The following is a 19713-nucleotide window of genomic DNA, read 5'->3' as shown; positions in this document are numbered from 1 at the left end:
GGTCTACAGGGTGTTCAGGGTCTCACTACTAGATTGGACTCATAGTTATCCACCTGTTTTACAGCCTCCCAAGAGCTGGGATTACAGGTGCGCACCACCACACCCAGTCTCAATTGCTGTCTCAGCGTGCCCCAGGGGTGGGGCTGGCATGACAGGCCTGAGGATCGAACCTCCAGTCCCTGCACCTGCTTGCAGGCACTTTAATCCGCTGAGCTATTTGGCCAGCCCTAACTTGTTTAAATTAAGAAATGCCTCGCAGGTTAGTAAAGCATGCTTTGGCTATGTCTGGGGGGCATGGAGTGACTTGGGTACTGTATCTGGTCCCTTACTCCTTCCTCTCTGGTCTATTCCCTTGCTCTGCTTCCTGGCCACTATGAACTAAGCAACTCTGCTCTATCACATTCTTCTGAAATTCCTACATCAGAGCCAGATGCACATGGACTGAATGTCCCTAAACCGTGAACCAAATTCAACCTTTCCTCCTCTAAGTTTTCTGTATCTAGTATTGTGTCTCATTGACAGGAACGCTAACACAGGGAGTCACACCTGTGATTGTCCACGGGGGTTGTTCCTGAGCCCTGTGACCTTGATCATCCTTTCTATGACATACTTGCCCCCTCCCCAACACCCCAACACTACATGCACCCACATGTAGTCACCAAGTCTCTACCAGGGATACATTTGTCCTTGTCCTACCAGCATTTTTCTGCTTCCTGCAGTGGCTTTTCCCCCACCCAAATTTCCATGTGGAAGTGGAATTCCTTTCTTGTTTTTTCCCCTCTCTGCTTGGATCAGATGTGGTCCTCTTCTGGCAAACTCATCCAACTGGTTTTATGGGTATTGGCAGCACTTTTCCATGATGAGCACCAGTCAACCGGCCCATCCTAGCTTCTATTTCTTGGCTGGACCATATGGCTTCTTATACCCCAACCTGGCCAATCTTCCATATATCTGACACCATGACTTCTTGGCCTCAGATTTTAAGGAGGTTGATAGAGAATGAAGCCCCTGCCATCCTCCTCTCAGTCCTGCACCAAGAGCCATTTTGTCACCTTTTCCAATTCCTGCTGTCCTACAGAGAGGCACTGACCATTCACTGCCATTCACTGGGAGAGGAGGCAGGACAGGCTGCTGGAGGGAGGTGCACATATACCTGATCCCCACCGTCCCAGTTCTTGCAAGTGACTTTGGTGCCTCTGTCCCTTAGAAGACTACAGGGAAAAGTCTGCCTGATGTCCACACTGCAGCCTGCAGTGAGCTGAGATCCTACTGTGCAGGCCTTAACACACACTGGCTTAGGGTCATTTAGTCTTTGTGTGTTTGTGTTACTGGGAATTGGACCCAGGGCCTACACACTGAATTATGTCTACCTCAGTCATCAGATTTGATCACAGTGAGACTTCTGGCTCTTCCCAAAAGTCAAAATGACCATAAAAGGAAAACATATTGAGTCAATTCAGGGCCTTGAGGCAGCCATGAGAGTGCAATGGAAGACTCTCAAGAAAGAGGATTTCAAGGGCCAATGAGATAGCTTAGCAGACTAAGTGCCTGCTTCAGCAAGCACAAGGATTGGGGTTCGGTCTCTGGCAGCACATGCTGCATCAGCCCCGCCCCCGGGCATGCTGAGCTGGCCACCGTGTGTGGTGGCACAGGCCCATAATCCCAGCACTGGGGAAGCTGAAAACAGGAGGATCACTGTGAGTCCAAGCTGCATAGTGAGACCCTGTGCCAAATGTATAAAATAAAAAAGAAAGACGACTTCAGCATTGCTTCCAAAAGTGGCAAGAATGATGGGATGAGTGTTTGAAGCAAAGAGCAAGATTTTGAGCAGCACTCATAGAAATGTGTCTTTACTGTAAAGAATTTGTTAAAGTTTAAGCTTTCACAATATTTTAAAATCATTCCTTACAGGCTTCAAGACTAAGAGTTTGGTGTTGGACCCAGGATTTGGGCTGCCTACGTGCTCCACAGCAGGAAAGCTGAAAGGGCAAACCGCTATGTCCACAGAGCCTCGTGCTGAGGAGCCCAAGGCTGCTCCAGCCTGGAGCTGGTTTTCTCTTATCTCCCAGTTTATTTATTTATTTTATTTTTGGTGGAACCAGGGATTGAGTTATCTCCCCAGCCCCTCTTATCTCCCAGTTTAGAAGAACAATAGGATTCTCAGGGGGGAAAAGCCTATGTTAAGTGCATGGGCAGAAAAACAGGGGCAGATGAGGAGGCAGGGAAAGCAATGAAGGTATCAGAGGGACCAGAAAGGAGAACCTCTGAAGTACAGAGAAGGGGCCGGAGGATATGACTCAGGGTAGAGCCCTGCATGGATGAGGTCTTGGGTCCAATCCCCAGCACCATAAATAAATCAATACATGCACAACGAGAAGATTTTTGGCTTTAGAGATTTGAAGGCTCAGAAAAGTTTCTTATCATAGTCTGGTCAAATTAAGAACTTTCTTGTGGTGCATGCCTGCATTCCAAGAGACTGGGAGACTCAGGCAGAATGACCTCAAGTTCAAGCCCAGCCTGGGCAACTTAGCTACCTAGTGAAACGTTGTATTCTCTTTTAGAAATGTTTAAAAGGGCTAGGGATATAGCTCAGTGCAAAGGCCTGCAGCTCAATTCCTAGTTCTGCATGGTTTTTGTTTTTTTTTTTTCTGGCCCCCTTACTCCATTTCTGCCCTGACACACAGACTGTAAGAGATTTGGTAAGGTGCAGAGGCAAGCCGTGTACCTCACTCTATCTTTTCCATCCTTGAGGACTATTCCACCTCTCCATCATCTGGGGGACCCTCAGCCAAGCTCAGCTTTGGCTCACAATGTTCCATGACCACCCTGACTTCTCCTTTTCCCTACATCCTGCTTGCCCTTCAAAGCTGCGCTCCATGCAGGCTTCCCCTCCCCATGTCTTTATTCCCTGCTTTACAGAGGCAGAAGGAGCTCGGTGCAAAGGAGAGCTTCTCCTAGGTCACGCAGCCAAGGGAGTCTCCCTGGGAGGAGGTGATGGGTGCTGGGGTCCGGGGTAAGCTGGCAACTTCGCAGCCCATCAGGATGGGGCAGTTGTGCTGGGATACACATTTATTGAAAGATGGAGGATGGCAGGAGGCAGAGGCTCCAGTGCCCAGGATTCAGGGCACCACTGGCAGCTTCCCCTGTGGTCTGAGAACAGTTGCTGCAGAGCCTTCCCATACAGTATGATCATGGCCAGCTTGCTCCTGGTGGGTCTGCAGCTCTGGGGCACAGAGATGGGAGGCACCCTGGGGTTTTGGGGGCACACATGACACGCACTCAGCAGCAGATCCCAGGAGTGGCTGAGAAGAGGTGGGGAGAGAGGCCTGTGAGTTTTTCAAAGGTGACCTGGTGCCTTCAGTATGGAGATGTCATTCTCTCTGGAGTACAGGGCACCTGGGAGGCCCTGACAGGGTGGTAAAAAAAGAGAGTCTCTCTCTCTCTCTCTCTCTCTCTCTCTCTCTCTCTCTCTCTCTCTCTCTTTCTGGATTGAACCCAGAGCCTTCACACCGAACTATATCTCCATCCCTTCTTTGAGACAGAATCTCGATAAGTTGCTAAATTACCCAGGCAGAACTTGAATTTGAGATCCTTCTGTTTCAGCTTCGCAGAGTGCTGGGATTATAGGAATGCATCATCTTGCCTGGCTAACGTTTTCTCTTTATAAACTGGTTATATCAGGTATTTATTATAGTAATGGGAAGCTGACTAATACAGGGGTGGTTGGCCTCCTTTACTTCTAGCGCCTTGGAGGCTGGAAGTGCCTCCCTATACCTCATGATAGCACTTCCCAGTGCCTTTATTTATTTATTTTTGGTACCAGGGATCGAACTCAGGACCTTGCGCTTGCCAAGCAGGTGGATATGTGGCTGAGCTATCTCTTAGGTCCCAGGTCCGTTTTGAAGCACAAAGTTATGAGTGCAAAGAACGGGGTCACTTTTTTTGACAAATGGTTGTACCTCCATTTCCCCCTTCACTCTTCACATCTATAACATCTATGTGAAGGAAGGTAGCATCTGGGTTCATAGGCAAACAAGCCTGCAGTCTCATTTTTGAGACCGGGCCAGGGCCGGATGTGAGGGTGATCTGGCTGCGACATCTGTCAACCCACTGACTGCCCGGGTTGATTTGGCTGATCTGGCTGGCAAGGCTGGAGTCCCCTTCTTCCCTAAATGCTCCATATGTGTCCCTCCTGAAGCTGCATGCTTGGTTGAAGAGGACAACCACCCCTGATTGAGGAGGACTGTTCCTTGGTCAAGGCTACATGGGTAGCTGTGCTCCCCTGCTAGAACCTCCAAACAAGTTCTCGGGGTAGGGCCAGGGCTGCTGAGCCCCAGGGCTCTCCTATTTGCCCTATGGCTGTGCCTTGCTCACAGTGGGAGGGGTCCCCTGGAAGTAGCATGGGGTGGACCCAGAGTCAGGTACTGAAGGGCTTCCAGGAGCCTCCAGCTGTGAGACATGAGCCCCCTCTGCAGGGACCCGGCTATCAGGGACTGAGAAAACCTGTGTTCCCACAGAGACCCTCCAGCAAGTTGCTTCCTTGCTCTGGCCACCAAGACATGCATGTCCACTCACTCAAGCCTCAGATCCAGGCACATGAAGCCACTATGTTTCTGGGGTGAATGATACCCCAGCGGGTATCATGTACAGGGTCTCCTGGGAGCCCCTGATCAAGTTGATCACAGCCTGGCTGTGCTGGAGCTAAGAGAGTATGAAGTCCAGGCTCTGGTGGCTCATAGGAGGAAACCTATGAACAGGAAAAGATAGGAAGCCATCACCACTTCCTCTATAGATCTCTAGCCCCTCACCCCATTCTTAGCATAGGAAGGCTGCACCCATGTCCTCCTGTTCCTTCTGCACCCCACTCCCCTTTCCCCGTGCCAGTCAATAGGAAAGCTACTCACTGGCATTCACTGCCAACCTGGCCAATGTTCAGGTCAGGTCCTGGTCCCATGTGGAGGTCCTTGTGGGAGTGGGGAGCACTCTGGCCTGTGGGTGTCCTCTCCCACTCAGCACCAGGCTCCTGTGAAACATGATGCATTCTCCAAAGATGGGAAGGCAGCAGTGGTGAGAAGACCAAAGACCAGGCAAATGCTGGGAGAAGCCACTGACGCTCACGGAGATATCACAGAAGCTATCTCCAGTGCCCGGGAGCCCACATGGGCAGACACCCAGCACATACTCCTGTCCAAGGGAAGCTCTCCCACCTTCATTAGCTTCCCAGGGTCAGGAAGGATGAGAAGAGAGAGGTAGAAAAGGCCAAACTCCAGTTGGAAAGAGTTAGAGTCCAGGGCCCTAGAAGGGTTCAAGGGCCCACTCTCATACTGGGCTCTGCCTGGTCTCCCACCAGAGCTGGGGCAGTGAGGTGCAGGCTGCAGGAAGGTGAAGGGTGAGCAGGAGTGGGCTGTGTGGGGTTTGGGGAGGTTGTCTGGAGGGGACCCATCATCTTGACAGGAACATGATATCTTTGGTGTTTCCAAATTGTCTAGGTCCTCCCCACATGGGTGTGCCTTCCACCAGTGGGCAGAGAGAGGGTGGCAGGATCCCTGCAAGTACCTGTCCCCCATCTCTTACCATGGGGGTCCCTGTCCAGAGCTCACCATATTTAGGCCTGGCTCAGTCCAGGGACAGCCACACTGACAGAGAAGGACCAGGGAGCATCATGAAGAGGAGGAACAGGGCTGGGGACCAGTTGAGAAAGAGACTGAATTGGATTCTGCACCTCCATCTCCGGGTCTGGGCCCCAGCCATGGCCTCTCTAGTTCCCTTCCCGGGCCATTAACGCAGTTGCTCTCGAGTCCTCTTACCCAGTAAGGGGAAAGTGAGCACACAGTGGCCAGCGCCCATCGCCCATTGCTTCCAGCAGCTGTTTCCAAAGGCTTCTCACAGGCAGCAGGGGCTATGATTCGCCCATCCTGGAAGCTGCCCTTCGCCAAGGAGGGCTGCAGAACTCCGAGTGGATGGAGATTTGGGTGCACTAGGGCAGATCACAGGCCACCTCCCCAAATGTCAGTGTGTGGAGTTGGGGAGATTTTTGGGCCTTCTGGATCTGATCTGTGAACTCCCTCAGGTCAGTCTGTCTGGGCAGGCGATTGGGAGGGGCCGGGTGAGCAGGAAAGGGGGGGCGGGGGGGGCGTGTTCAGGTTGGATCCCTAAGAACTGAAGGACGAGAAGACAAAGGCCAACCCGCCCACTGCATCCCAGCCTCCCGAGCTCGGTGAGACTTTGATTTCCAGCGTGGCGCAGGGGGAGGACCTTAGTCTGTTTGCAGGCCTCTAGGAGTGTCCACGCCACCCAGGAGCTGCGGGGGCCTTGATCCCCAGCCTGGCGCTAAGCTGCGACCTCCCCTACCACGCACAAACACGCAAGCACCACGGTCTGTTCCCACCTTTAATTCCACTCCCCCACCTGCAGTTGCCAAGGGCACAGAGCGGGCCGGGAGGGGGCAGCGCGCCTAGGTGAACACGAGGTGCCGATCGGCGGGGACCCCGCAGCGCTCCTTGTGCTCTTCGAAGAGCTGCGTGAGGCGCTCCACGTAGAGGGCATGCAGCTCGTCCACCTGCGCGCGGCTGGGCCTTGGGCATCGCTGCACCGGGATCGCGGCGCCCACTGCCGGAGGGACGGGGTCATGGGACGTCCCAGCTCCGCCCGCCAGCCTGTCAGCCCTCACCCACGGGATCTGCCCGGACAGGGCCCAGGGCCCGCTCACCGACGGTGTGGATGGGCTCCCGGAAGGGCAGCAGGAACCCTCCGCGGCCGTGGAACAGCGGCAGGGCCACACGCAGCAGGGACTGCAGTGACTCCTGCACCCTTCGCACCCACGAACCGGGCGGATTCGGGTACTGCTGGAAGAGCTCGTTCTCCCCGAAGGAGAAGACAGGCACTAGGGAGACCCTGGGGACACAGGCCACAGCTGACTCCTGGCCGCTCCTCTCCCCGCAGAGGTCCCCACATCCCAGACCTTCTCCCCCGCTCCTCACCCATGTTCCAACGCCAGTTTAACGAATCCCTTCTGATTCCGGATCCGCAGGCTCAGGGCACCCGGCTTTGCCTCCAATGCCTCCAGGGGCCCTCCCACTGCGAGGACTGCCACCTGGCCACCCCCAGGACGGGACAGCAGATAGGCAGCACTGGCTTTGTCAGAGGAGACCAAGCCTGAGGGAAGGCAGAGGCTGGGGCTTGCAGATCAGAGTGGGGAAGGCTCTAGGGAGGTAGAGCTGGGCCCAGGAGCCCCCAGCAGGAGAGGGATGTGACAGCCAGGCTTGGGGTCTTGATGCTGGACTCAGCCCCTCCTCACCACTGGTCATGATGTAGTCACGGAAGAAGGGGACTCGGAACCAACAGGGCAGCATGAGCAGGTGTGGGCGCAGGCCGGGGAAGAGACGGGAAAAACCAGTGGCTTCGGTGCAGAAGTTGGCGAAGGCTCCCACAACGAGGACCCCATGAGGATGGAAGCCAAAGAGGTAGTTCTGGGAGGGATCCAACTCTGCGGTTTTAACCAGCTGGGGAGCAGATTTGCATCCATTTACTGGTGAGTCTGGACTTTGGGACTAGAGTTTATTTTGTAGCCCCTTCCCACTGTCCATTCCCAGGACTGTCACCTTGATAGGAAAGTAGTCTCGAAAATGTCTCCAGACGGCCCAGCCTCGGACCCAGGCTGAGCGGCGGCCTCCAGCTCTGGGTGTGTCTCTGTCTGTGTAGAGCCAGGCTAGGTAGAGGACCACTAGGATCCAGGCCCGGCCCAGGGCAGCCAGGACCAAGGCCACCAGGCACACCTGGGCTGCGGATGAGGAGGCACTCAGAACCCCCATATTCAAGCCTGCCCTGGTTCCACACATTAGTGCTGGTCTGTGCACCTGCTTGCAGGACTCCTTCAAGGACCCCAAAAGTCCCTGCACTGCCACCCTAGGGGTAATGGGGAAGCAAAACCCAGTTGCCAGATTTGCCTGGGTTTGGAGCTCTGCAGACTCACCAAGTCCCAAGAAGGAGAAGACCCATTGCAGGACAGCAAAGACTTGGAGACCCCTGTGGAGGAGGCTGGAAGAGGTCTCCATGCTGCACAGGGTGCTTTGCAGCCCTGAGGCACCCCCCTTCCCCACCCAGTCCACTGACCTTGACCCCTGGCCTGGGTTCCACCTCTTGGTTCCACCCCTTTTGCTGAGCCATCTGAGCCAGATACAGCCTTATCGCTTCCAGAGCTGAGATGACCAATGGGAGCAAAGGGAAACTGACTGGGGCGTGGCCAGGGTGGAATGTGTGTGTGTGGGGGGGGGGCGGTGTTTGCGGGTGTTTGAACCTCAGGCCTCCAGGAGCAGGGCTGGTGGAGATCTGCAATGTGCCAGGAAGGCAGAGCTGTCTACACAGCCAGGACTGCTAGGGAAACACTGGGCACAGTGGCACACACCTCTGTAATCTCAGCAGTCCAGGAGGCTGAGGTAGGAGGCCAGTCTGGACAATTTAACAGTTTAGCCATCTCAAAATACAAAAGGGCTGGAGGTGAAGTTCGGTGTGAAGGGCCTGGGGGTTTAATCTTCTGTACTGAAAACAAAAAAACCTTAATCTTTAAAAAAAAAAAAAAAAAAAAAGAGACACCTTTATCTCAGGTGCAGGACTTGGACTTGTGGGTGGGCAGGCTTCCTAGGGAGGAGTCCCTGGAGGAGCTGATTTTGTGGGGAGGCTGAGGATTAGTGAATCCATGCGGGGGCCCATGACTAGGCTGAGACTCACCCTGATGGGTCCTTATGGTCACCATGGCCTCCTAGCATGTCTAGGGTCTGGGGGAATCATCAAGGGAATGTCACTTGAAGGCTCCTCTGTTCCTTGCTCTGGCAGTGTAGGGTACTTCCCCTTTGTCAGAGTCTCTGCTGAAGTCTCCCCCAGGCTGTAAGCAGCAAGAGGACAACTATCACATCCTACTGTGGCCCTGTGATTCCTGAGGTGTCTGGCACAAAGAAGTAATTGATTAATGAACATTAATGAATGGGTGGGGCCCCAGGAGACGGGCAAAGCCCCAGCCCAACCATTTGGGCTGTGCACACCCTCACCCGCCTCCCTTGCACACAGATTTCCTGTCCCAGGGTCCTTGCCAAGAAATCTTTCCTGTTGTCCTTATTCAGCCCATTTCCACCCACAGGGCCTGGGACAAGACTGGTGGCAGCCAGAGTGAGAGGGATTTAATGCTCCAGCTAGAAGGATGCTCAGCCTGTGCACCCCGGTGATTGGCACACCTGCCAGGATGGGAGCCTCAGGGGGGAGCGCTCTCCTGGGGCTCAGCAGGGGTGCAGAAGGGATTGTGGCTGTGGGTGGGGAGATGTCCCAGGAAATGAACAGGTCTGTCCTGTTTTTGAAAGCCCTTGCAAAGGGAATAGTTGGGAGAGAAATTCAGACTTCAGTGCAAGACTAGGGAGAACCGGGGCTGGAGAGATGGCTCAGTGGTCTAAAGCACCTACTTAGAACAAGCTTGGCAAAGCACAGTGACCACGGTTTGATCCCCCAGCACCACATGCCAGCCAGCCCCGCCCCCCGGTGGGCTGGGCTGAGCTGGCCACACACAAAAATAAATAAATTAATTAATTAAAAAAAAAAAAGACTAGGGAGAACCAAGTTAATCGAGTGTGACCTGCTATTCCCCGAGGCCCTGGATAAGGGCTCCAGGCTCTGCCAGAGGCCTGCAAGTCAGCCCTGCGCCATCCAGATCTCTCTCTCTCTCTCTCTTTCTCTCTCTCTCTCTCTCTCTCTCTCTCTCTCTCTCTCTCTCTCTCAGAATTTATTGAAAGATCACTTCTAAGATGACAGAAGGGGGCCTCTAAAGTGGGTCACCTTTTTCCTCTTCTTTCAGCTTCTGCACATTCCCTTCTTTCCGGAAGCTTCCTGGGGAAAAGCCTTGGAACACCATCTATTTTGTTTTGTTTTTCAGATAGGGTCTTGCTCTGTAATGCACCTGACTTTGAAATCACTACATAGCCCAGGTTGGCCTCAAACTTACAGCAATCCTCCTTCCTCAGCTTCCTGCGTGCTAGAATTAGATTTGCCCCACCATGCCCAGCTGGAGTGCCCTTTCCTGATCTGATCCTTCCCCCGAATGACAGCTTAGGTCCCAGCACAGGCTTCAAGGGGACTTTCTTCCCCAGCACTGTCCTGGAAGCCTTGCTTGGGGCTGTGTCCTCCTGTCCCCTTCCCCAGGGGAAGAACACACCTGGGTAAGATGCAGGTCAGGGAGAGGGCACAGGGCCACGTTTGCACAATTGTCACTCCTCTCCCTTAGCCTTGTCGAGTGCTGGCTTCAGCAGTGTATGAACTAAAAGGGTCCTTGTCACATTCTCCCAGCTCAGGCAGGAAAGGGGAGCACGGAAGTGGGACTGGGGAGGCTGCTGGTGCCCTCAACCCCCTCTCCCACTCTCTTTCCTCCTCTGCGAGTCACCTGGGTGGCAGGAGGGTGATGGGGTTACTGGCAGGTCAAAGATAACACATGGACTCAAGAGTTACAAATCTTCTTTTATTAGAGGGAGGCTGAGGAACATTAATAATTTATCATGGGGGACCCCAGAAGCCCAGCATCATGAACCCCAGGAGGCTGAAGGAAGGACAGGGGCTCCTCCAGCTTCCTGAGTGGCTGTGGGTTTGGCAAGGTAACACATTCAGTCCTGGGCAAATGGGACACACTCAGGAGGCAAGGGTATGGGCAGAGACCCATCTCCAAGTGTGGGGGCCAGGCCCCCCAAGAAGGCACAATGGCAGTGAAGGTTTGGCAGTGGTTGGGTATCAAGGGTCCACAAAGGACACCATGATGTAGCGAGTCCCCCAGGTCGTAGGCAGCCCCTCATGGTAGTGGGTGAGGCGGCCGGGGTGCAGAAGCGCCCAGCCCTTCCTTGGGGATGAGATGATGCAGTTGTAGCGTAGGAACCGGCAGCCCCCTCCCTGGGAGGAGAGAAAACAAGGGGTGAGTAGACATGGGGTGGGGGGCAGGCAGACAGAGAAGGGGGGAACTACAGGTTGAGGGCCTGGCAGGCTAGAAAAGAGGGTTGGGGTATCACAGACAAGGGGAGCACAGGAGAAAGATGAGGGAACCCCCCTAGAAGGAGGCAGACACCCCCAAATAACTGGGAAATGGGGTGGCCAGGGCCAAGGAAGGCAGCCAGGGGTATACTGGGGGGGTTAAATGACAAAGTTCCTGGCTGAGTGGGAGGAGTGGGGGCTGGAAGCACCCTAGAGCAGGAGGTGGCTCACCTCATAGTCCAGGCCCTTGTGGTTAAGCGCCACGTTGAGGGTGAAGGTGGATGAGTCATGGTGGGGCCGCAGTGAGGGCTGCTCGTCTGGCCGGTAGCGGACTACAAAGTTCATTACTGCTCTGGTCTGAGGGGACAAAATGGGGAGCTGCAGGGAGGGTCGGGGCTCTGGGGGCTCTGGCACAGGACGACGGCCTCCAGTGGACATGGGAGGCCCTCACTGCCAGAGTGATACGGGTCTTAGCATGGCAGCTGCCTCCCTGCTGCCCTCCTGCACCATCTCAAACCCACAGCCTCCAGGGAGCCCCAATGCTCTACTGGCTGGGAGGGGTCCATGTGCCAACCCCTATGTGGGAATGGGGCGCAGGCCCACCTTGGTGTGGTAGCCGGGGAACAGGTGCTCAGTCATGGGCCCTACGTATGTTCTCAGCAGCTGCAGCCACTGGTCCTCGTAGCCCACCTGCTTCATGTGGATGTCCACAGTGGGCACGTTCTCGTAGCCCCCTGCCAGCCGGGAGTCCTGTGGGCAACAGTCATTGAGTCACCCACTGCCTGGGGCAGTGCCCACCACCTTCCTTCCCTTGTCTCTAAGGTCTGAGTACCTGAGTACCTCTGTCTGGAGCAGTCTTCTTTTTGTTATTGTTGGAGGCATTGGGGATGGAACCCAGGCCTTCGCACTGAGCTGCATCCCCAGCCCTTTTTTATTTATTTTGAGACAGGATTGCACGAAGTCACTAAGTTGCCCAGGCTGGCCTCCAACTTTCAATCCTCTTGCCTCAGCCTCAACAGTCTTCTGCTTCTCAGCCTGACTAACTGCTCTTGGCCCTTCGCATCTCAGCTAAATGTCACCTCTCTTGTGAAGCCCCTGGTCCCCATCTGGGCCCAGGCCCCTGCTTGGCTCTACTCTATCTACACTACCTAGGCCAGTGGCCCAGTAAGTATTCTCTGAATGAATGAGTGAATGAATGAATGAATGCAGCATGCATGCATGAATACAGCCATACCCACTGGGGGCTTCCACCCAGTTTCAGTCCCCTTCACCAATGCCTCAACCCCAAGCCCATGGTCCCTCCCTCTGGGCCCCTCACCTCGTGCCGGCCCCCTGACCACTGGCCATAGTTCTCCATTTCCTCCACCAGCTCATCGCACATCTGCTCTGACAGCAGTGGGAACCAGTACACATCTGGACATGGCTAGGGAACAGGGCAGGGAAAAGGACAGAGCTGAGATGGGGCTGGGGCAGATGAAGAGAGAAAAACCAGGGAGGTGGGGAGGAGAACCAGAGATGAGAGGAGCTGGGACAGGGGTAACCAGAGCTGGGAAGGCCCAGGCCCTGAGCTGTGGGGCCAGCACAGAGGTGGGTGGGTGCAGGTGGAGACCCTCTGGACCACACAATGCAGATGGAAGGAGAAGCCTGGAGCCCCAGCACGGGCCAGTGGTTTTGTTCTCTTTTCTTTATCAGACAGGGTCTCACTATGCAGTCCAGGCTGGCCTTGAACTCACTGTAGCCCAGATTTCAAAATCACGACAATCCTCCTGTCTCAGCCTCTCCACCATTCTTGGCACTGGACAGTGGTTTTCAGTCTCCTTTCCAATAGCACATCCTGCTTTTACTTATTTTTGGCAGCACTGGGGATTCCATCTGCTCAGCCTCTGCTGACCTCTTGGGTCCCCTGGGAACTCAGTTTGAAAAACGCTAATCCAGGTAAGGGCCAAGAGGCGCTGGCCTTCAGGAGCAAGGTCTGAGGGGCTCACCTGCTCCACTAGGCCCTCTCCATGCAAAGCCTGGCTGTAGTTCTCGTGAATGTACTGCTCCTTCCAGTCCTGTGGGAGGGTCAGGTGCTTGAGGAGAGGCTGGTCCTCCCCACCCAGGACCCTATATGGGGTGCCCCATGCATTGATGTCCTCCTTAATGTTTGCCAGTGGTGGGGCCCCCACTCACAACAGGGTTGTCGAAGATCTGCCAGAGGTCAGGGTGCAGATGGTCTGTGTCATACCGGGATGTGGCCAGGAGGCGGCCAAATTCTTGCTGATTGCTGAGGTGGAGAAAGATGCCCTGGCACAGGACAGTAGTGTACGTGAGAAGGACAGAGATGACACCAGGTGGCTGCCATCTCGGGTGTCCCAACACCAGACTCCAGGCTGTCAGCCTGCTTACCCTGTCCCGTAGGTTCATGCAGAAGGCCATGTCTGGGTCTATGTCGCTTCTTGAGAACACTGCCTTCTGGGGCAGCTCTGTCCTCAGAGTCTCCCCACGGATCAGGTAGGCCTGGGCTATGTAGGGCACATTCCACACGCCGCTGGAGGAACCAGCGCTAGGATCAGCTAGGATCTCCCTCTCTTAGGGTACCCAGTCCCCAAGTCGGAAGACCCCTTATCTCCCCTGCCAAGCACTGCTGGCCACGGCCAGTCGACTGGTGATCACCTCAGGCTCCTGAGGGCTAGGCATATGGTCCAGGGCTGGGGACAGGGTCCTGCCCTGGGTGGAACTCACAGCCGCTTCCGCTGCACCAGCTCCACATAGTCCTCAGAGCGGGCATAGTACTCGTCAGGGCTCAGTGCTCCCCAGAAGTTGGACCAGAGCTTGCCATGGCGCGACAACATGGGTGCGATCACCTTCCTGTGGGCCAGGGGGAATGAGGGCTGGGTGGAGGGCCAGAGGCCTCGGGGAGCCTGTGCCTGGGGAGGTCTGGGGTTCCTGGGGACTTGGGGTACTCTGGCCAGACCTGTTCTGCTCAATGAGGATGCGCAGGGTCTGTGGGTTGGTGAGTACGGCATCGGCATCCAAGCTGAAGTAGAATTCACACTCTGGGTCCTGCCGACAGGTGTCCCTGCAGGGGACAGGCCCATAGATAGACGGATGAGCTGGAAAGGGGTGTGGGTTGGGGAGGGGGCCATGGGATGGGCAGGGGTCAGGTTTTCCTTTTTTACAGTCCCCAGCACCAGTAACAGATGGACAAGGGAGGGGACTACAAAGCTGCAGGTTTGGAGGCCCAACGAGGCCAAGCTGGTGACAGGAGGGAAGGGCCACAGGTGGGTGACAGGCCACTGCCCACTCCCTGGGGGCTCACTCACATGGCCATGTCCCTTGCCTCGCCTGGGCTCAGGTCCTCCTCTGGCCCCAAGAGCTTCACAGATGCAAAGTGGTCCTGGAGCTGCGGCCAGGAGTCTGCAACGTGAGGCTCGTGGTATACCTCCTGGGGAAAATGGGGATAGGGAAAAGGGCTGAGTGGGCGGACAGGGTGCCCCTCCTGGGGAGAAGGTGGTGGGGAGGCATGCAGGGCTAGGGGTTGGTTCCAGGGAGAAGCTGCAGGTGTCTCACGCTGTTGTGCAGGAAGAGGGTCACTCTATCTGGTGGGTAGTCCAGAAGCAGCAGGCGCTGCAGGAAGCGGGGCAGAAACGGGGTGGGCTGTTCCACAAACACGGCCAGCAGCACCCGGGGGGGAGGCTGGAGGATAAAACAGGATGTGGCTTGGGGGCCTCGGGCTTCTGTTTGCCCCCGAAGCCCCAGTGTCCAGGAGGTACCTCTGAGTACCAGACCTTTGCCCTACAGCCACCCAGAATCCTCCTCAAGCTTTCCTTCTAGGGGCTCCCACCTCACCTGCCCCCCCGGGAGTGTCCTCCGGTCCCGATTGCAGAAGCCACAGCCTCCTTGGGGAGTCCAGCCATTGGGGACATAGTTCCCCAGGTAGTTGAGCTGGAGCTGTTAAGAGAGACAGGAGCAGCAGGGGAGTCAGGAATAGGTGTTGGGGAGGGCAGTCGAGCCTATGGTAGGGCCAGGCCTGAGGGTCCTGGGGAGAGGGAGACGCTGTCCCAGCACATCTGTTGCTAGGGCTGGGAAAGCCCAACTGTTCAGGAGATTGGGGGTACCCATGGCTTGAGGCAGGCAAGGGAAAAGGGCACTTGGGGGTACCTTTGTGGGGCCATTTCCATGGACCACAACAGGGAGCGTGTCATAGGCCACATTCCGGATGCGCACCCGATTTCGGTCAAACTTTAAAACCACCTCATCTGGGGAAGGAAAGCCAGGTTTCACATTCCCTTTCTCCAGGAGCTGCTGAGCAGGAGGTGCTTCTAAGTGTGTGTGTCTGGGGAGGGGGGTCTCCCAGTTTCTCTAGAGGAAATGGAGTCCCTAGAACAAACTTCCCCAGACCATGGCTCTGTTGGGGCAGAAACCTCTTTCTTGAGAGTTCCTGCCACCACAGACAGGTCCACCACCTGATGCCTGGGTAACCAAGTGAGTCACCAGTCCTCAGGGAGTGGATTTCCTTGCCTGTGGAAGGGTCTGTCCAAAGTGGACAGCCCAGTACCCTCCCTTGGAGGACTGTGTGTTCAATGACATGGTAGAGGCAAAGCGCCTTGCTTGGTACCCTGGGTACACAGTATGTGCCAGGAGATGTCAGGACACCTACGCTGCTCTCACACCTACTACTGCTAGCATTACGAAAATTATGAAAGAGTGAAAAGGCAACATACAGGTGAGCTGCAGACCAGTCTAGCTCCACCAGCAGCCCCTCCATCCAGGATCCCTGTAGTAAGAACCCCTTGCTGCTCACCACTGGATGGCCTTCCTCCTCACCTAAAGCCCCATTGAGATTCTGGAAGATCCGGGATTTATGATCCAGATTAAGGCTGAGTTTCTCCTGGATGGGATGGGATGGGATGGTTAACTGATGAGGGTAGGAAGACATCATTCTCCCTCTCTTCCCTCTTTGCCTTTTTTTTGGGGGGTGGGTGCTGGGGATTGAACCCAGGCTTTTCACACTGAGATACATCCCCAGCCCTTTTGTCTTTCTTCTTTTAACACAGGTCTTCTCATCAATTGCCCAGACTGGGGTCAAATTTGTGATCCTCCAACCTCAGCCTCCCACAGTGCTGGGACTCTCACCTATTCTCTTTGCACCTCCCCAAGCCTTCCTCCTGCCTTCTCATCCATTTAGCCCAAGGTTCCCCCCCCCAGGGATGTGGGGCACCCTACCCCTGACCCTTCTTACCCTGACCCCCGGGTCCAGATAGAGTTTCGTATAGAACAGCTGGTCATCGTCCTCATCCTTGTACTTCCACTGGCGAACAATTTGGTGGATAGTGGGAGCGAAGCCAATGAACCCTGGGGCAGCACGAAAGGGCCTGACCCCAAGATTCCTGGGGGTCTCACAGCCATAGCCCCACACCCTCTTCAGCCCACAGGTATCTTCAACATTCCACACACCACCACTCCTGGCCTCTCTGCCTCAGGCACCCTGCCACTCACCACCAGAGTTGAGGAAGCGCTTCCCCGTGCCCACCTCCGGGTACTGCTCTGCTAGCCCCCAGTCAGGCCAGCAGAAGCCCTCTGCAGAGAAGAGCAGGTGGCTGCCGCTCTGGATGAACTTCTTGAGCAGCTCCGAGGGGCTGCCAGCCAGAATCACATCATAGCTGGGCAAGGAAGAGGAGGACAGGCAGGAAGGAGGCCACTAGGAACCTCAGCATCCTTATCCCTTGTGTTTTCCTTCTTTCTCCCCATCTCAGCCCCCTTACCTGTCTACAAACATGATGATCATGTCCTTCTGGTCTGCATATTTCTCCATTTCCTTCTTGAGCCACCTGACTTTCTGTCCTCCACCAACTGTTCGAGCCACATCGCCACCTCGCCACTCCTCACCCAGGCCCAGGGTCTGTGGGGGAGAGCCGCCATGCCAGGGAGGGATTCAGCCAGTGGGAGTGTGGGTGCTACTGATTGGATTCATGCTGGGGACCCAGGTACCAGCCCTCAGCCCATTCCTGCTGGAACTCAACCCAGGGACCCTTCCTTCCTCACCCGCACAGTGTAGTTGAAGAATTCCGCGGACTGCAGAAACCTGCGGTATCCTTCTGTCTCCGAGGTGGCCACAGTGATCACCAGCAGTTTCTCTGTCACCAGCCAGGAATTGGCACTTGAGATCCACCCACTGCTCCGGGCTTCACGTTCTCCCACAGGACCCCTAGTTTCCCACTAAGTCCACCACAGCCCCTTATCCCCCCTTGCAGATCCCTCTGAAACTTTTCTGGCCCAGGGGCATTTCCACCTCAGTGAGGGGTGGGAAGGAGTGATACACAGGAATGCACGGTCAGTTTTCCTTGGGGAGGCTGGAACCCAGCTCAGGGTGAGAAGCGAATGGGGGGATGCTTGCTTCCGCCCAAGGGTGCACCAGGCTGGGGGGAGCTGGAGCCCCTGGAACACGAAACCCCTCAAAGGCTGGGCCGGCAGATCCTCACCTGGGTTGACAGGGCTGCTGCCCCGGGGCTGGTCCGAGGCGGAGGCCCCCGGAGGCGGAGGCAGCAGGAACAGGAGCAGGAGCAGAGGTAGGAGCGGAAGCCAGGGTCCCGAGGCCACGGCAGGGGGCGAGCCAGGGAGCCCCATGGGTCCGCACCGGGGTGGGCTGCGCGCCTGGATCGCAGCTCCGGAGAAGGTTCTGGGAAGAGGAAACCCGGGCGGCTAGGCGGCCAGCTGCTAGGAGGAGCTGGGCTGGAGCTCCGCCCTGGAAAAAAGGCGTAACCTGAGGCTTCGGAAAACTCGAGATTGCGGGCGACTAGACAAGGCGAGGATTGTCCCTGGCGCGGGCGTTCGGGCTGCTCCGGGTGAGCAGAAGAGGCGCCGGGCCGCTGGACGGGGAGGAGCTGGGGCAGCGATTCGAGCCTGCCCGGGCCACTGTCCGCTTGAGAGAAAACCAAAACTCTATGAGGGAAAGTGACTCCACGGGAGGGTCCAGCGGGACGCAGGGGCGCTTCGTGGTCACAGCCCTGTTCCCCAATCGGGCGGAAGAGGGGGAGAGCGAGGCAGTGGGGAAGGAGGAGGTAGAGGCGCCCTAGGCGGGATTACGGCCCGGAGAACTAGGTCTGAATTTTTGGGCAGAGGGCCACCCGGAGGGACGTCTCGGGTTGGTTCTCTCCCCATCCCCATCTCGCCCACTTTCTTAGGCAATCTTGTGTCCTGGGAGCTCTGCGGGCTTCACTTGAGACAATAGCACCTTAAGAAAAGCCTAAAGAAAATAGTGTATCTCCAAAGACCACTGGCATCACTACTTTAAAATGATCCATTTTGGGCTACTCACAAATTTGCCGAATTACCCTGAGGGCGGAAGTCATTTTGCCCCTAAAAAATATGGCGGAAAGCTTTCTGGTCTCCAAGGAAACATCACGTCTAGACGCCACACAGTAGATTGTTTTTGCGCACGCGTAGAATATAAGCGCACCGGAAGTGATACTGCCGTTTAGGCGACCTTCGGTTTAGTGCGCGTGCGCAGGTAGTTTGTTCGGCAGCTGTGCTGCGCAAATGGTGGAGAAGAAAACATCTGGTATGTGAAACCGCTCCGGTTCTGTCCCTTCCGCCTCCCATGGCACACCTGGCCTCGGATTTCCTCACCGTTATTCGTCACGAATATATTTCCTGGCCGTAGGTTCCTGGTGTTGAGGCTGCGCGCCCCCCTCCCCAGCCATTCATTCACGATTTGTTGATGCTTGCTACAAGCCGGTGCTGAGGATGGACAGGAGAGAGATACTGTACGTGTTATCCAAGAACTGGCTTTCTGCGAGGAGGCAGGCACCCAGGCTTGTATTTTAGAACGATGCATGCCGTGGGAGAGATGCACGGCGCCCGGGCGCAGGGAGGAGTGGCGTTCAGCCTAGCTTCTGGAACGGAGGAGGCAGGGAAGGCTGGGGAGGAAATAGCGCTTGGATTGAGGCTTGAAAATCGAGTTGCTGTTTAGCTCAGTGGAGGTGTGCACAGATTTCTTCCCAGCGGCAAAGGCTGCAGGAGGAAAGGCAGGAAAGGATACCACGTTCACGGGTTGGATCTCCCAGAGAAATAGTGAGAGAAGCCTTCAATATGGGAAGAGGAAAAAAAAAAATATGGGAAGAGGTCGGGTTTTCCTTGAGATAGGGTCTCGCAGTGCAGTTCAGGCTGGCCTTCAACTCACTGTGTAGTCCAGGTTGGCCTTGAGCTCAGCAGTCCTCCTGCCTCACAGCCTCACCGTCCGGAGTTACAGCAGTGGGCCACCACGCCCAGCTGGATGTTAGGGTTTGAAAGGTTTAATGTACACTGCCAAGAGTCTCAATTCCTTGGAGAGAGGAGAGAGCCACCAAATAAAGGCTTTTAAGGCGGGGCAATGGCTGCAGCAGATTTATCTTTTAGAAAACCAGTTCTGGCTTTAGTGGTGGTGTGAGAGTAGAAGAGTGTTGACCGGTAGTACTTCATGGGATTATGGAATGTCCTTTTTAAGGTACATTTTAGATATACATAATGTTCACACTGATCATAGGGAATTTTGTACCTGAACGTGTTATATCTTTTTTTTTGAAAGACAGGGTTTCACTATGTACTCCAGGTGGCATTGCACTCACTGTGTAGCCCAGGCTGGCCTCAAACTTGCATAATCCTTGTGCCTCAGCCTCCTGAGTGCTGCGATTACAGGCGTGTACCACCACACCTGGCTAAGGATATATCTTACTTCTGTTCTCTTTTTGTTTGTTT

At 55.5% G+C, this 19713-nt stretch overlaps 3 protein-coding genes across 4 annotated transcripts in view; 1 reads left to right on the top strand and 2 right to left on the bottom strand.

Annotated features, from left to right (window-relative positions):
- Window positions 1-6372: 6372 nt before the first annotated feature.
- Window positions 6373-8093, bottom strand: Mogat3 (monoacylglycerol O-acyltransferase 3). Its single transcript, XM_004630581.2, has 6 exons — window positions 7973-8093; window positions 7602-7780; window positions 7298-7502; window positions 6981-7155; window positions 6710-6894; window positions 6373-6609 (listed from the first exon to the last, which is right to left on the bottom strand). The coding sequence occupies exons 1-6, from the start codon at window positions 8052-8054 to the stop codon at window positions 6455-6457; spliced, it is 981 nt and encodes a 326-aa protein (XP_004630638.1). The 5' UTR covers window positions 8055-8093; the 3' UTR covers window positions 6373-6454.
- Window positions 8094-10474: 2381 nt separating this feature from the next.
- On the bottom strand, window positions 10475-17876 carry Plod3 (procollagen-lysine,2-oxoglutarate 5-dioxygenase 3). Of its 2 annotated transcripts, XM_012514574.2 has the most exons (19): window positions 17460-17870; window positions 17023-17114; window positions 16743-16879; window positions 16477-16640; window positions 16220-16332; window positions 15805-15868; window positions 15139-15236; window positions 14827-14928; window positions 14548-14673; window positions 14301-14422; window positions 13952-14056; window positions 13720-13845; window positions 13384-13525; window positions 13168-13281; window positions 12981-13049; window positions 12314-12418; window positions 11599-11745; window positions 11227-11352; window positions 10475-10917 (listed from the first exon to the last, which is right to left on the bottom strand). In XM_012514574.2, exons 1-19 carry the CDS (start codon window positions 17602-17604, stop codon window positions 10762-10764), a joined length of 2253 nt encoding a protein of 750 aa, XP_012370028.1. In that variant the 5' UTR covers window positions 17605-17870; the 3' UTR covers window positions 10475-10761. The 2 variants fall into 2 exon arrangements, with proteins under 2 accessions (XP_012370028.1, XP_023570254.1); XM_023714486.1 differs by having other exon boundaries at window positions 13168-13525; window positions 17460-17876.
- A 576-nt stretch (window positions 17877-18452) lies between these two features.
- Znhit1 (zinc finger HIT-type containing 1) overlaps window positions 18453-19713 on the top strand; it is a 12252-nt gene continuing 10991 nt past the window's right edge. The window contains exon 1 of the mRNA XM_004630476.2: window positions 18453-18538. Within this exon, the coding sequence (XP_004630533.1) occupies window positions 18517-18538 (22 nt within the window). The 5' untranslated portion in view covers window positions 18453-18516. The remainder of the gene's footprint in view (window positions 18539-19713) is intronic.

This window comes from Octodon degus, unplaced genomic scaffold (genome assembly GCF_000260255.1).
Source record: "Octodon degus isolate 3935 unplaced genomic scaffold, OctDeg1.0 scaffold00035, whole genome shotgun sequence".
Taxonomy (NCBI): Eukaryota; Metazoa; Chordata; class Mammalia; order Rodentia; family Octodontidae; genus Octodon; species Octodon degus.
This window is presented reverse-complemented; position numbering and strand designations above follow the sequence as displayed.

Bases quoted from the DNA above. Each gene is read 5' to 3' on its own strand.
- Mogat3 (XM_004630581.2), bottom strand. From the start codon at position 8,054: ATGGAGACCTCTTCCAGCCTCCTCCACAGGGGTCTCCAAGTCTTTGCT. The intron at 7,156-7,297 runs GTGAGGAGGGGC...GCCTTCCCTCAG, and splicing joins TGACTACATCATGACCAGTG to GCTTGGTCTCCTCTGACAAA. The intron at 6,610-6,709 runs GTGAGCGGGCCC...TCCCTCCGGCAG, and splicing joins GGAGCCCATCCACACCGTCG to TGGGCGCCGCGATCCCGGTG.
- Plod3 (XM_023714486.1), bottom strand. From the start codon at position 17,604: ATGGGGCTCCCTGGCTCGCCCCCTGCCGTGGCCTCGGGACCCTGGCTT. The intron at 12,419-12,980 runs GTGAGCCCCTCA...CCTGTTCCCTAG, and splicing joins GAGAGGGCCTAGTGGAGCAG to CCATGTCCAGATGTGTACTG. The intron at 11,746-12,313 runs GTGAGGGGCCCA...TGTTGCCCACAG, and splicing joins GGTCAGGGGGCCGGCACGAG to GACTCCCGGCTGGCAGGGGG.